This window comes from Caloenas nicobarica, chromosome 10, assembly GCF_036013445.1.
Source record: "Caloenas nicobarica isolate bCalNic1 chromosome 10, bCalNic1.hap1, whole genome shotgun sequence".
Taxonomy (NCBI): Eukaryota; Metazoa; Chordata; class Aves; order Columbiformes; family Columbidae; genus Caloenas; species Caloenas nicobarica.
Genome location: NC_088254.1, coordinates 3,907,169 through 3,922,182, shown reverse-complemented (window position 1 = coordinate 3,922,182; position 15,014 = coordinate 3,907,169). Strand labels below are relative to the sequence as shown.

General features: G+C 59.7%; 1 protein-coding gene across 2 annotated transcripts; it reads left to right on the top strand.

The window, feature by feature from the left end:
* The first annotated feature begins 3,764 nt into the window (after positions 1-3,764).
* CSK (C-terminal Src kinase) lies at positions 3,765-13,760 on the top strand. 2 transcript variants are annotated; one of them, XM_065641570.1, is made up of 13 exons: positions 3,765-3,831; positions 9,205-9,283; positions 9,639-9,752; positions 10,170-10,282; positions 10,577-10,796; positions 11,143-11,236; positions 11,313-11,378; positions 11,506-11,605; positions 11,749-11,839; positions 12,132-12,205; positions 12,310-12,505; positions 12,694-12,780; positions 12,853-13,760. In XM_065641570.1, exons 2-13 carry the CDS (start codon positions 9,269-9,271, stop codon positions 13,033-13,035), a joined length of 1,353 nt encoding a protein of 450 aa, XP_065497642.1. In that variant the 5' UTR covers positions 3,765-3,831; positions 9,205-9,268; the 3' UTR covers positions 13,036-13,760. The 2 variants fall into 2 exon arrangements, with proteins under 2 accessions (XP_065497642.1, XP_065497641.1); XM_065641569.1 differs by having other exon boundaries at positions 3,771-4,085.
* Positions 13,761-15,014: the final 1,254 nt, after the last annotated feature.

The window sequence follows — 15,014 nt, the reverse complement described above, 5'->3', positions numbered from 1 at the left end:
TGTTAGTCAGAGAACATGAAAGCAGGTAAGGATGGAGTTTGTCCCTGGGTTAAGAAGGGAACAATGAAGATGCAGAGATAACCATTCCCTGCACACAAAGGGCTGCTGGAGAAACAGGGAACAGTCTCAAACCTGGCTGTCCCCCCACCCCGGCATAGGCATGGTTTTCCATGATGGGAAGGAAAAGAGTGGGACAGGGGATTCCAGGACTTGTGTTAAGGAGCTGCCCTGGAGGCACGTCCCTACAGGGCCACCAGGTCCCACAAGCACTGGCAGCGTGAGCTAAAAGCCTGTGGGGTTTCAAGGACTTCCCAAATCCAGTCTTGGCAGCAGAATGCAGGAAGGACAGCCGGGATGCAGCCGGGGCTGGCAGTCACCTGTGTGTCCCCAAAGCTGGTGCTGGGTGTGCCGGTGACAGGGTAGCACTGGCTGCTATGGGGCAAGATTAAATCCGGGAGGGTTGCGCAGGGGATGAGCTCTTGTCTCCCCCCATGTACCACCCACTGGCTGGCCCCATAATAAGAAGTCCCAGTTGATCCTCGTGACCCTAAAATCAGCTCCCTGAACCTCCATGGGGTGGGTAAAACAGGGCTAGTGCTGACCGCCCCCCCTCCCCGATACTGATGGGGGGACACAGGCAGAGCAGGGCGTCCAGCCTGATCCCACACAGGAGGTGAAAAGCCACCCAGCAAGAGGCAACGTCCCCAACCTGCTCCCCTTCTGCTTTAATTAAAACCACCCTGGAAAAGAGGGATCCCCAGAAGAACCTTTGAAATGAGGGGTTTGGGGGCCAACACCAGCAGCAAGAAGCCCCCCTGAGAGCCAGGGCTGACTGCCAGTGCTGGGGGCGGGGGGCAGGATCCTAATTCACTTTGGCACTTCTGAAGCATTTTTTTCTCCTTCCGCTGGCGTTTGGGCCATGAACGCCCTCCCGTGGCATCTGTCACAGCAGCTCCACGAGTGCCTCTCGCTGCCGAGCACAGGCGAGCGAGGGGTTTTACCCCTGCTCGAAGTTTTTTGAGGGGAGGCACATTTGGGGAGGGGGATCTATAGGGAACCAACCCCCTTGCAGAGTATCCCACATTCCCCATCAGCCCTGTAGCTCCGGGAGCCACAGAACCAGCCCAACCTGGTTCTCTTTGGGTTTTTTTCAGCTCGAAGGTAAATTCTCCAGGGTGGAATGAGCTGAGAGCTTTTAGTCCAGCTTTCCTCTGATGTTCCCAGCCAGCGTTTGCGGATTCTCTGCTGTCTCCTACATCCAAGGCAGCAACCCTCCCCTTTCCCTGCCCACCACTGTTCATCCAGCCTGGGCTGCCTGAATCCCTGGGAGGCACCAAACCTGCTGCTCAACAGGGACTAAACCAGCCTGGGGCTGCTGAGAAGAGGCAGATCGACAGGGCGGGCTGTCACCCATGCTTTGCTCCCTTAAGCAAAGGAATATCGCCTGGTTGGGATTTTGTTCTCAGCTCCTCCTCTCTTGCATTTTTTTTCCTTTTCCTTTTCCTGCTGATTCCCACCAGCTGAAGGGCCCCCTCTCCTGGTGCAAGGCAAGGAGGTGGCCATCCACCTCTCTTCCACATCCATCCTTCCAGCGAGGGCATCACTCACCCTCAAGCCAAGACCCTTCCTGGGAGAAATCCCAGCTGGGACATTGCATCAAGCTGCGCCCAGAGGATTTCCCTCTGGATCTCCTGCATGGCCCAGCCTCAGGGGCCTTCCAGACTTCTAGCTACTGTCACGCAACAAACCTGCTCGAAATTCCCACCTGCTGATGGAAATGCCTGGAGGGAAAAAACCTGAGTCTCACCTTCTTTCCCCTAGGTCCCTGGCCTGTGCTTGTGAGCATCCATGGGTGCAGCGATGCATGTGCAAGCCTGGGTGGGTGCAGCGATGCATGCGTGGGTGGGTTTGGGCTTGCATCTGTGGGTGCATTTCTGGTGCAAACAGATGCAGGAGCTGGTTTCGTTTCCTCCCAGAACCGCTCTGCTCAGGGGCTGTGCGAGGATGAGCCCATTCCCCCACCTCCCCGCTGCTGAACAAACCTGCGAGTCCCCAGGGGAAGCTTGGGGCTATGAAGGCCCTGGGGTGCCCGACTCCAGCAGTGGGTCCCAGGCTCTTTCCCACGCACTGTAGGAGCAAGGACATGCTCCCCAAATATAAGACGGGCTTTGCAACCCACTCGCTGGGCCACCGGGATCTCCTCCCCTGTGTCCCCTCACCTTCCCTGTCCCCTGGAGTCCCCTTCACAGACTTCTCCATCACCTCTTCTCGGTCCCCTCATTCCAGGGAGAGCATCCCCCCTTCCCACCCTAGGACTCAGGCTTGTTTTCTGAGCCCTCAAAGCCCCTTATCTAGCAGGAGAGGGGTGGAGGCAGGTGGGAAAGGTTCCTGCCCGCCCCCTCAACACCCTTGGGGGTATCGCACTCAATGCAGGGAAGTCGACCGCAATCTCTTCCCACACAATGGCATTCTTCCCTGGGCTACTGGAGCTGCTGGCACTGTCCCCTCTGGCTGGGCTGGTTTCTGGTCACCCATACCTCGGCGGGAGGGATGCCAAAGCGCAGGGAGAAGCAAGAGGTAGCCAAAAAGTAGAGGGAGGCGAGTGCCTGGGCTTCCTGCTTTGCTGTACATGGCTGCGGCAGCACCGGGGCAGGAAGTGACAGCCACCTCCATGTTGCGAGGTACCATCGCGCTTTGGTGTTTCAGCAGCCCGTGGCAGAAAGCGGGAGGTCTCTGGTCCCTGCCGGACCCGCTGCCTGAGTCCAGCACGCATGAGCCTGCACGCTTCCCCAGGGGATGGATGCACCGAGGATGCAGCAGATACCTGACCACCTTGGGGGATAAGGAAACGTGCCAGGATGCCCAAATGCCATTTCCTCTCTCCCATCCCTCCTTCCATCCTCTTCACTTGCTGGAACAGCCCCTGACACCAAAACCACGTTTTCAGGGAGGCCAGAGCCCAGGCAGCTGCCCGCAGCGAGGTGCTGCCCTCACCCCATGGCCCCCCAAAGGTGCTGCAGCGAAGCCCAGGAAGGAGATGTGGGGAGGTGCCCAACCCAGGGCTACCCCTGCTCCCTGTCCCCCCTGCCACAGCCAGACCCCTCACCCTCACCCCTATTAGCATCATCATAATTTTTGCTATTATTGTCATTGTAGTGATTATATTATAGAATCATGGAACGGTTTGGGTTGGAAAGGACCTTAAAGAGCATCTAGATATTGCATCATATGCGTCATGATGTCATGTTATGTTATTATTTTTATATTTAAACATTATTGGTTTATTATTGTTTATTAAGGGGTTATTATTATTTATTATCGGGTCATTATTATTTGGTGTTGCTTTTGTATTACTACGTAGTATTAGTACTACTTTGCGCCCATGTGAGTACCCACCGAGCAGGCACCCTGGCCCACGCAGGAACCCAAGGGGGGGCGCGGGGCTGCGTGCCGGTGCGGGTCCCAGTGCGGTTCCCGCTGTGGGTCCCGGTCCGGTGCCGGTTCGGGCGGCGGTGCCGCTGCGGTACCCGGTTCGGGTCCTGGTGGCGGTGCGGGTCCCGGTCCCGGTTCGGGTCCCGGTGGCGGTGCGGGTCCCGGTGGCGGTGCGGGTCCCGGTTCGGGTCCCGGTGGCGGTGCGGGTCCCGGTCCCGGTGCGGGTCCCGGTTCGGGTCCCGGTGGCGGTGCGGCGGTCCCCGGCAGGTGGCGGCCCCGCGCCGCTCCGTACCGACCCGGGCCGTGCCGGCGCAGGCGCGCTGCTCCGGGCGCTCCGATTCCGGGCGCCGCTTCCTTCCAGCAGGCCCGGGCGGACCCGCGCCCCTCGTCCGGCCCGAGGTGCGCGGCGGACGCGCCCGCTCCCCCCACTTTATTCCCCTCGTACCCCCCCGCCCCCGAGCCCCGCCGCGCCCGCTCCCCGCCGCGCCGGGCTCGGCCCCGCCGGGCGGCGGCGGCGGCTGCTCCGGCGGCTCCGGCTTCCTCCGCCCCTTCCGCCCCCCCGCGCCCCCCCGCCGGCCCAGCCGAGCGCGGAGGCCCCCGGCAGCGCCGCATGGAGCAGCCGGCGGCGGGCTGAGCCCCCTGCCCGGAGGGAGGTGAGTGCCGCTCCCCGGCCCCCGCCGCACCGGGGATCCCCGCTGCCCGGGGAGCGGGGGGGACACGGCGTCGGGGGGTGCTCGCCCATCCCCCCCCCAGCCCGCATCCCTCCGTGTTTGCGGGGGGATGCGGATCGGGGGCCGGGAGCGCGGCGGAGCGCAGACAATGGGGCCTGCGGGGCGGGCCCGGGACTGCGGGAGGGATGCGGGGGGGGCCGGCTGCTTCCGTGCCGCTTGACCCGCTGGGTGACCCCATCACGGGCCGCTTCTGCTCCCGCTCCGCGACTGTCCCCAGGGACCCCATCATTCCCCCGCCGCGGGGGCCGCATCCTTCCAGCTCCGGGGATGGAGCGAGCGAGGGACCCCGCAGCATCCCCTTCTCCCGGGGGGGCTGTCGCCTCTGTCGCCTCCCCCCCAAACCCGTTCCCGGGCGAGGGGGCTGCCATCTCTTCCTCCCGCTCCATCCCCATCCCATACAAAGGCCGGGGGCGTTTGGGTACCGCGAGCTGCTGGCGGGGTTTTTGAGAGCGGTTGGGGTGGAAGGAGGGAGCTCAGTTTGGCGTCAAAATGGGCTGGCAGCAATGGTTTTTTATTTTTTGTCTTTTTTTTTTTTTTCTTTTTTTTTTTTTTTCTTTTTTTTTTTTTTTGGTCAATAAGGCGGTGACGGGTTATTTATAGCAGTGGCTGTTGGTCGTAGGTTTATCGAGAGTGAAAGGGGCTGTGCCATCGTGCGGAAAAAAAAAAGTAAAAAAAAATTAAAATTGAAGATGCGAGAGCAGGAGGAGGGGGATGGCTGCCTTCCTCCCGGGACCAGGGGATTTTGCCCCCCGCATTCCCGCGGGGTTTGTTCCCACCAGACCCACGCAGGAGCTCGTCCCAGTCCTGGCAAGGTGGAGAGTGGCTGGGGCGGTCCATGGCAGTGCGGCAGAGGGATGCAGGAGGTTTCGGGAGCATCCCTGGGAGAAAGGGGTCCCCATCCTCCCATCCCACACCGAGCATCGGCGGGATGGTAGTGATGAAGCAAAGCCTCAGGATGGGGAGCAGCGCTGGGATAATCCCCTTGGGATGCTGCCCCTATGAACCCAGGGAGTTTGGGGATGTGCTTCGCCCTGCAACTGCTGCCTCCCGCCGTCTTTTCGATTTTGGGTGGATATTTGCAAAAAAACCTTTCAGCTGCATCCTGGCGTGCCCCGGGCTTACGCTGGGGCAGCTTTCCCGGCAGCCGCTCCTCTGCACGCCACGTGCCCGGCCCTGGAGACACCCTGACACCCTCCAGGACCAGGGACTGGGATGCTGGGGCGATTTGTGGGGTAACAAGGGTGCAAAATCACCCCGATGAGGTTTTTTGTAGGAAGGAGGAGGACCAGGAAAACCCCTCCGCGATGGGGAGGCCAGGAGCATCTCTGCAGGCCTGCACCTGCCTCTGACTATCCCCCAGGCGCCTTCTGCGGTCCAAACAGCAACATCTTCTCTTTTTCTTTTTAAAAGAAGAAAAAAACCCCCGAAAAATAAAGGAAGCCATCCCCCTTTCCATGGCGGGGCACGCAGTTGAGGCTGGGTCGAGGGACCAGCAGCAAAACCCTCCCTTGAGAGCTCAGCCAGCTCGCTGATGAGATAAAGGAGGAACGTTTTTCTTTCGATTAGAGTAATCATAGATGTAACATGTAATAACAGGCGATAAGATCTTTTGGAGAGAGTGAGGATGTTGTCTGTTTTGGGGTTGGTTTTTTTGTTGAAGTTTAAAGAAACTCAGGTTGTTGATCGTCGAGATGCTTTGGTGAGGGTGAGATGGATGAGCAGAGAGAGGTGGATGTGGATGGTGCCCACACACCTATTTTTGATGGGAATTAAGCTTTTCTACTGTCTACAACTAAACTTTATTTAAAACAGGGTTGTCCTAACTGGTGCTGGGCAGGATCCGCTCCCCGTTACCCTCCAGCTAATTGGGTATAAAATGGAAATGGAGCATCTTTCCCCCAACCCGCCCCATTGTTGCGGATGGGGAGTTTCCAGGAGGAGTGAAACCTTCCCCTGGCAAGGCTGAAAACAGCCAAACCCGGTGCTTGGCTGTGCTGAATCGCTTGGGTGGCTCCCTGCCTCTTTCTTTTCATTATTCTTTATTTTTTTCAAGCTGACTTCTGCTACCCTCTTTGGGGAAGCACCTCTGCTTCCCGGCGGGGAAGGCAGGGGATGCCGCCTTGAGGTTCCGCGTCCACGCCGGCATCACTGCATCCTTCTCCCACCTCAGCATCCCGCAGGGAGAAGCGGGGATGGCGGAAGCGAGCGCGGGCATGAGGCTGGGGCTGGCCTGGGTGACGGTGGGTGACGCGCTCGGCAGGAACCGCTGGCTGTCACATGAGGCCACCGCAGGCAGCGGTGCCTTCGGGGGGCCGGTTGGCAGCGGCCCCGGAGCTCGGTGCGTTTGGGGGCGTGTGGTTTTCCTCCTCTTCAGAAAGCCTCGGCTATGAGGCAAAAATTAGGTAACGATTAAAGAAAAAAAAAAAAAAAAATCGGGCTGCTGCTTAAAAGTCGCCCTCGGGAGGAAGAAGGGCTGTGCTGAAATATAGAAGAGGCATCAGAGGTTCTGCAAAGGGCAGTTCCCAGTGCTGTTAACCGCCTCCTCCTGTCAAACTGATAAGCAAATTTCTTGTGCTATATTTATAACAATGCCATGAATTTCCATGGTCCCAGGAAGCTGGAGCCGGCTGGAGCGCATGGAAAAAAGATACTCTTTATAAAGCCTCGAAGGCCCAAAGGCAGGCTATAAATTTTGTATCTTCTCTGTGCTTATAAAATATAAATGCTGGTGACATTCGTGAGCTGAAAGCCCAAACAACTGGCCTTCAGGACTGGAAAGATCCAGCTCTCACACAGGGTGGAAAATGGGTTTTCCAAACGCCAGACGGGCTGTGGTCCTGGGATGGACCCGTGGGCACCCAGGTGATGCTCCCGGCATCCCGACCCAGCTCCAGTGGGCAAAGCTCGTCCAGGATTTTCCAGCTGGAGTCACATCTCAGATGAAGCCTCCATCCGGCTGCTTTTTCTCTTTCGGTTCTTTTAAAGTAGCGGTGTTGGAGTGCCCAGCCGCTGGGAAGCGCTGACTCAGCGCTCTGGGGATGAGCAGCTCCTTGAGCAACACCTGGGGCCGGCTCCTGCTCGGCATCCCCAGGGGGTGTCGGATGGGGAACGGGGCACCTCTTCTTAAACCAGCTCCCTCCAGGCTTTAGCCCAGTTCCTCTAAGGACTGATGGAGTGGGGTAGTTTATTCCCTGTTTTTCTTGGGCTGCATTTTGGCGGGCGGTGTCCAGACCCTTTGCTGAAATATTTGCTCCATGCCAGGTGTAAATTGAGAACGTAACCAAAAATCAGCTTGAAAACAAAGAGAGTTTGAGCCAGGGCCGTTTTGGGGAGCTGCGTTCCCAGCTGATGCTCTCTGGTCCAGCATCATCCCTCCCTGGGGTCCTGGCCACCTCCATGGCAGCGTCGCCAGGCTCATCGGTGCCATCAGGTTGGGTTTGGGTGCCACCTCGAGAGGCTTTTCTTCATCAACAGCCCTGGAGTTGGCTGGAAAGAACACTGACCCGACACACGGGGCCCAGACGCCGCTGTGATGGGCTTCACTGGCAACCCCAGCGCTCGGGTCCCCAAACTCTATCCTTCGGGGGAGCGTCTGAGCCTCGCTTTCTCCTCTCTGATGCCAAAAATGCAGCGACTTGTGACGTGTCCCCGCTCGGGGGGACGGTGAGGGAGGTGGTGGCAGCGTGACGCCTTTTCCAGAGAGGTCCGGTCACGGCTGTGGTGGAAACGGGGCCATGTTTGCACCCGCGCTCTTCCTCCCCACGGTTCTGCCACTTATCTTCTTCCTCCTCCCGCCCCTGCCGGCCTTGCCCCTCGTTTCGGTTCCTTCTTCCCAAAATATTTTGCGCTGCTGACAGCAGGGCTGGGACCGGCGACCGCTGATAGCCCCGAATCGATGCTATGAGTTACTGAACCCACGGGTGCTTTTGGGGTGTGTGGGGGGAGATGCCCTCCCTGCATCCTGCACATCCCTCTCCGCACCCCCAGCCCGCCGCGACCCCGGTGCCCCGGCCCAAGAAAGCCGGGTTTGATGCCGGGGCCGGTGACTTCATCCCTTCCCAAGGGTCGAAGCGTCGAGAATAAAGCCGGGTTTGTTCCCCTCCCACACACCGGGGCAGGATGCGACCCAGCCCAGTGCTGCTGGGGGGGAACACAGCACCCCCCCGCCAGTGCACCCCCTGGGGTTTCAGAGCCGGCGGGAGCTCCTGTGTGTCAGATGGGTTTTATCGTGCAGGAAATAGATTTATTTTATTTCTTTTGGATCCCAGGCCTGGGAAGGTCCTGGGGCTGGATGTTTCCACCCGTGGGTCACCAGGCGCCGTGGGAGAGCGGGGCTTTGGCTGTGCAGCCCCCGGGGTGCCGGGGAGGGGACTGGGACGCTCAGTGAGGTGTGAAGCTGGGGCTTGGGGGAGCTGCTCCTCGCTGCCTGCGTCCCCTCGCTGCCCTGTGCCTCAGTTTCCCCCTTGGTGCTGCAGGGACCATGAGCTGCCTTGCTGGCAGCCCCCGGAGATGGATGGAGGAGGCTTTGTAGGTTGAGACTGGGGGAATTTTGCAAGGCAGAGGGTTTGGAACTTCTCAGTGCTGGTTCCCAGCCGGTCACCACGGTGCAGTCGCTGCCCTGGGCTGGGGAACGGGCCTGGAGAGTGTCTCTGCTCCTTCCCCATCCCTGGGCACCTTCATCCCTCCGTATATACTGTTTTTTTCCTTGGATTGTTGATGTAGATGCGGCAGCACAACATGTAAAGTCTCTGCTCCTAAGAAGCTTTATCCATGCAAATACCTGATAACCCAGGTGAGCAGCTCCGTGCTGGTCCGGTCCCCGGCTGCGGGGGACCCTCAGGGGACCCGGAGCTCCCGCTTTCACATCGGGTTGTGGACATTTTGGAGACAGCGCCTGGGACAGGCCCCGTTCCCTTCTTGGTGGTAGAAGAGATGCTCATGTGGCCTGGGGAGCATCCTTTGTGGGGGGCCGCTCCCTCTGCATCATCCTGCACAGCCCTCCTCGCCCTGCCTGCTCCTCAGTTGTCCTGTCCCCTTCCAGGTCTCATGGTACCCAGTGACGTGTCCCGGCTGTGAGATTCACCCCCCCACAACCTCCTGAGAAGATGTCAGGGATGCAGGTGAGCACTGGGCGGAGGGGAGAGGCAGGGATGGAGCGGGCTCTCCAGCCTCTCCATCCGCCTCAGAGATGGCCCCAGGGCTCAGGAGGGACATGGGGTCACTTGTCCCCATCCCTCTGTGACCCTGCAGAAGCCCAGAGCCGTGGGGAACTGCAGTTTTGTGTGTCACCCCCCTCTCCCTGTCCCCATCCCAGCCGAAAACCGCTGTTCTCAGCTCCCAGCGCTGCCAAAAATCCCATTTGGGTTTGCTTCAGAGGGACGGGAGCCCCGCATGCCCGTGGGGGGGTTGGTCCCGTGTGTTGGGTGGGAGATGTGCCCAGCTGGGCTCTGACACCATCCGCCTCTCCCCGGCCAGGCCGTTTGGCCGTCCGGTACAGAATGTATCGCCAAGTACAACTTCCACGGTACCGCCGAGCAGGACCTGCCCTTCAGCAAAGGAGATGTCCTCACCATTGTCGCTGTCACCAAGGTACGGCCATCACCGCCCCCCAGCCCCATCCCAGGATCTCCATGGGATGCTGGGAGCATCTCTGTGTCATGCAACACCACATTTGCCGTGCCAGTGGGATCCCCTCGTCCCAATGGAAGTCCTGCAGAGCCAGCGGGGCAGGAATCGGGCCATGCGCTCGGTTAATTAATTCACAGCCTTGTTAGTTAAAATTTCTCCGAAATGTCAGTGCCTCCCGGGAGGTGGAGGGAGGGATGAGGCTCACGATTGGGGAGTGATGCCGCGCTCAGCTCCAGGAGGAGAAGAAGAGGGGCTGTGGGTCGGGGGGCTGCGGGATGCCCAGCAGCCGGGGGGATCACAGTGACTCCCATGGGGCCACCAGCACCGGCGTTTCCCAGGGGCCACAGGCTCGTCGTGACATCCCTGCTGTCCCCGCAGGACCCCAACTGGTACAAGGCGAAAAACAAGGTGGGCCGGGAGGGCATCATCCCCGCTAACTACGTGCAGAAGCGGGAAGGAGTGAAAGCTGGGATCAAGCTCAGCCTCATGCCGTGAGTATCCGCGGGTGGATCATTTGGATGTCCCTGCCGCATTCCAGCGCCACCAGTGACCCCCAGTCTGGAGGAACTAGGGGGGAAGCCCCCAGGGGTGCGTGGAGGGGCTGAGTCCCGCGTTGGGGAGCTGGACGCCGTGGCAGGAGCTGTGTCCTGGGTGGGTGGGGAGGAGAACCTTAAGGATGAGAGCTGTCCCACATCCCTGTCTTCCCCAAACCCAGCCCCACGGGGGTCCAACCCTTGGGCCAGCGCATCCTCGGCCCCTGAGCTGCCCTGTGTGCCCCGTGGCAGGTGGTTTCACGGCAAGATCACGCGGGAGCAGGCGGAACGGCTGCTGTACCCCCCCGAGACGGGGCTGTTCCTGGTGCGGGAGAGCACCAACTACCCCGGGGACTACACACTGTGTGTCAGCTGCGAGGGCAAGGTGGAGCACTACCGCATCATCTACTCCTCCAGCAAGCTGAGCATCGACGAGGAGGTCTACTTCGAAAACCTCATGCAGCTGGTGGAGGTGAGGGAGCTGCCACCGCTCCTTGTCCCCAGCCTGGGGACCATAGGGCTGAGGTTGTGGGGGGACCGTAGGGCTCTGGAGCCCAGGAGGTGGTGAGACCTTCTCTGTGACCCCGTGGGGCTGCTGGGGACAGATCCCTGGGGGACTGGGCTGACTGGATGGGCAAGGCAGGATGCACAGGGGACAGAGGGACAGGGACCCCCCCGAGCCCCCACCGGGCCTATCTGAGGCCTTGTGCTGCCACCTGGTGGGGTCCCAGAGCCTGGCATGGCCTTGGCGGGGCCCCTCCACCCCGGGGTGTCACCCCCACGGCAGCTCTGCCTCTCAGCCCCGTCTCTCCCCCCAGCATTACACCACGGACGCGGACGGGCTCTGTACCCGCCTCATCAAACCGAAGGTGATGGAGGGGACGGTGGCAGCGCAGGACGAGTTCTCCCGCAGTGAGTGTCCGTGACCCTTCCCTGACTCCTGGGGACTCCTCCAGACCCCCCCTCACCCTCCCTTTGCCCCCCGCAGGCGGCTGGGCCCTCAACATGAAGGACCTCAAGTTGCTGCAGATCATTGGCAAAGGGGAATTCGGAGGTGAGACCCATGTCCCCAGCACTGCAGTGACCCTAAGTGGGGGGTGGGGGCCCCCCCAGGTGATGATGGGGCCCTGGGAGACCGGGGTGACCTCAGCATCTCATGTGCCTGTCTCTGCTTCCCACAGATGTGATGCTGGGGGATTACCGGGGGAACAAAGTCGCCGTGAAGTGCATTAAAAATGATGCCACAGCGCAAGCCTTTCTGGCGGAGGCGTCCGTGATGACGTGAGTGTCGCTGGGGGGGACACAGTGCGTGGGACGGGGGGACCTCTTTGCGTAAGAGCAGAAGCAGGTGGTCCCCGATGCCCTGTGGGGCCCCCGGGAGCCCCTTTTCTCCCCAAAACCCTGAGCCCTCCTGCGCCACGCAGGCAGCTCCGGCACAGCAACCTGGTGCAGCTCCTGGGGGTGATCGTGGAGGAGAAGAGCGGCCTTTACATCGTCACCGAGTACATGGCCAAGGTGAGACCCCCGCCCCGGGCACCTGCCCTCCCACTCTGCCCCCTTTGCCCCCCTAAGCTCTCAGGGCTTCACCCCAGGGTTGTCCCAGCTTGGGTGACATCTCCCTGGGGCCACCACGGTTTTTGAGGGTGGCAGTGCTGTTCTGTACCCCATCACTGGCCCCAAAGGAGGGACATTGTCCCCGGGTCCTGCCCCACGTGGGAGGGACATTGTCCCTGGGTCCTGCCCATGTGGGACAGGGTGGCAGATGTGACACTGGCCCTGGTGCCACCATCTCTCTCCGTCTCTCCAGGGCAGCCTGGTAGACTACCTGCGGTCGCGTGGGCGGTCGGTCCTGGGTGCAGACTGCCTGCTCAAGTTCTCCTTGTAAGTACCACGAATTGGCCGTGCCCACCGCCCTGAGCTGCAGCCCCCAGCATTTTGGGGCCGTCTGGCTAAGCCCCTTCTTCCCCCCGCCCAACCCCAACCAGAGATGTCTGTGAAGCCATGGAGTACCTGGAAGCCAACAACTTTGTCCACCGGGACCTGGCAGCGAGGAACGTCCTGGTTTCGGAGGACAACATCGCCAAGGTCAGCGATTTCGGGCTGACCAAGGAAGCCTCATCCACGCAGGACACGGGGAAGCTGCCGGTGAAGTGGACGGCACCAGAAGCACTTAGAGAAAAGGTGAGTGAGCAGAGGGTCCCAGGGTACAGGGACCCACATTTGGGCACATCACGAGTTGCCCACCCGGAGATAGAGCCCCAGTTCCCGCTGCCCGACCCCCAAAACCAGCTGCCGTGAGGGTGGGGAAGATCTTCTGCCCCCCACCCCTGCCTGAGCCTGCTGACGGGGCTGCTCTCCCTCCTCTCCAGAAATTCTCCACCAAGTCGGACGTGTGGAGCTTCGGGATCCTCCTCTGGGAAATCTACTCCTTCGGGCGAGTGCCTTATCCGAGAATCGTAAGTGAGGACCAACCCCCTCCCCTCAGGGCTGGGTTTCGGGGGGGCTGACCTCCTCCCCTGTCCCCCCAGCCCCTGAAGGACGTGGTACCCCGCGTGGAGAAGGGCTATAAGATGGATGCTCCCGACGGCTGCCCCGTCGTCGTCTACGAGGTGATGAAGAAGTGCTGGACCCTGGACCCCAGCCACCGGCCGTCCTTCCACCAGCTCCGCGAACAGCTAGTGCATATCAAAGAGAAGGAGCTCTACCTGTGAGGGGGGGGCTCCCCCACCCCGCCAGCCGCAGGGGACCCACGCTGCGGGGGACACCGGGCTCTGGGCGTCCCCCTCGCCCGGCCCCGGCACCAGGAGCGGCTGGGAGGGAGCCCCGGGGTGTTCCCCCCCACTCAGTTCTCCCGGTTGCTTCCAAACTTCCAAATTGTTTGTTTGGTTTTTTTTTTTTTGTTTTTTTGGTCAGGTTTTTGGGGGGTTTTTTTGGTCTCCCAGGCTTGTTTCTTTTTGGATTTTGGGGTGGTTTTTTTTGTTTTCTCAGTTTTGGGGGGGTTTTGTTGTTTTTTTGGTTGTTTTTTATTATTTCAAGCAGGGCCCAGTTGAGCACTGGGTGTTTTACTAAAGTACGAATCTTATTTTTTAATGTAATTAAAAGAAGAAAAAAAAGAAAAAAAAGAGAGAGAAGACGCTTAATAAAAGAGGAATAATAATAAAATAAATAAGCCAATGAAATGGACACGTGAAAAGGAAACTCCGACAGAAGTGATGGTTAAAGGGGAGACGCTGGACTCGCTGCCCGGTCAGGAGAGCGCGGCCGCGTCCCCGCGAGACGCTTTTTTTTTTTTGGGTTGTTTTGCTTTAAACTCGTTGCAATGTTTGCATGCTGTCTCCAGAGGCCTTTTTTTCCAGTCCTGTCCAGTGCTTTATTCTCATGTAATGCTACCAACTGTGAGATTAAAACTGTAATAAAGACAAACCATTCCATACGGACGCGGCACATCGCGCCTCAACGCCCTTCTGTCTCTGGCTCTGCTCCCTTGCGGGGGGAACACGGCACCCTGGGGGTCCCGGGGTCCCCGGGCAGGGTGCCAGGTGGGGACGGTCCCCCTGTCTCTGCCCAGGTTCCCCACATAGGTCAGATGAGCAGCTTGAGCATCACTTAGATCCATCCCAGCCATGAGAACTGGCGAGGTTGTGCCAGTGATGAAGCTGCCGAGTGATGGCAACGCTCCTCTTTAAGCCAGGCTTTAACTTCCACCCTTGGAGATGCTTGGACCAGGTGGGCGTAGACCTGGGGACACGTTTTGGGGCTGATCCCGGGACCTTGCAGACCTTGTTCCTTGCCCTCTTTGCCTCAATGAAGGGGCTAAAGGTGGGACCCCCCATGTCCTGAACCCAAAGGTGTCCCCACAGCGTCCCTGCTCTCTTGAAGGGTGTTGGGTGGAGGTGATGTCTGGCACACAGGTTTAAAATAGTTCCCTTCATCCACAGAGAATTATTCAGTGTTAAGTGATGCACGGAGCATCGGCTTCAGCGGCCGCCTGGGTCGTGGTGGGGAGGAGGGAGCTCTCGATCCGCTTTGGGCCAGGACTGGGACCGAGACTCTTCTTGGTGGGGGGGCAAAGATAAAAATAGGGAACGCTGGCACAGCAGGCGCCGCTCAGGTCTGGCTGGGATGGCAGACGGAGTGACACAGCCCCCGAGAGCCCCCCGGTGCAGGGGGAGACGGCAGCAGAGGTTGCGTGCTCCTGACCCCTTCTCCTGAGGGCTCTGGCTGTCCCAATGTCTGTAGGAGATGGGACAGAGATGTAACAGGGCTTGATCCACCTTAGGCTTTCATTTCCCCCAGACTAACCCCCCGCCTCTTGTCCACATCATTCCCCATTCCTCCCAGTGCAGGCCCCAGCCGTATAAGCAGCTTTACTTTTGGGGCTTATGAAGATTAAAGTCATTTCCAGGCAAAGCCTGTAAGAAACATGGCTTTTGAAATCCTGAGGAATAACTAGCAGCTTCATGTGACGGCAGACATCAGCGAGCAGGGAGGAGATTTGGTCTGGTCCCCTCTGCATGCCCCCTGCTCCCTTCGCCCGGGGTTGCTGCTGGCGGACAGACCCTGCCGGCCATCAGAAAAAGGGGATGAAACCTCACCCCAAACTCATTTACACCTTTGGTTTTCCTCTAAATGGCACCATGGTGCTGATCGCCAGGACCGTGGGCAGGAGAGGGGGCTTTGGGGGTGTTTG

Bases quoted from the DNA above. Each gene is read 5' to 3' on its own strand.
- CSK (XM_065641570.1), top strand. The intron at 9,753-10,169 runs GTACGGCCATCA...CTGTCCCCGCAG, and splicing joins CCATTGTCGCTGTCACCAAG to GACCCCAACTGGTACAAGGC. The intron at 10,797-11,142 runs GTGAGGGAGCTG...CTCTCCCCCCAG, and splicing joins ACCTCATGCAGCTGGTGGAG to CATTACACCACGGACGCGGA.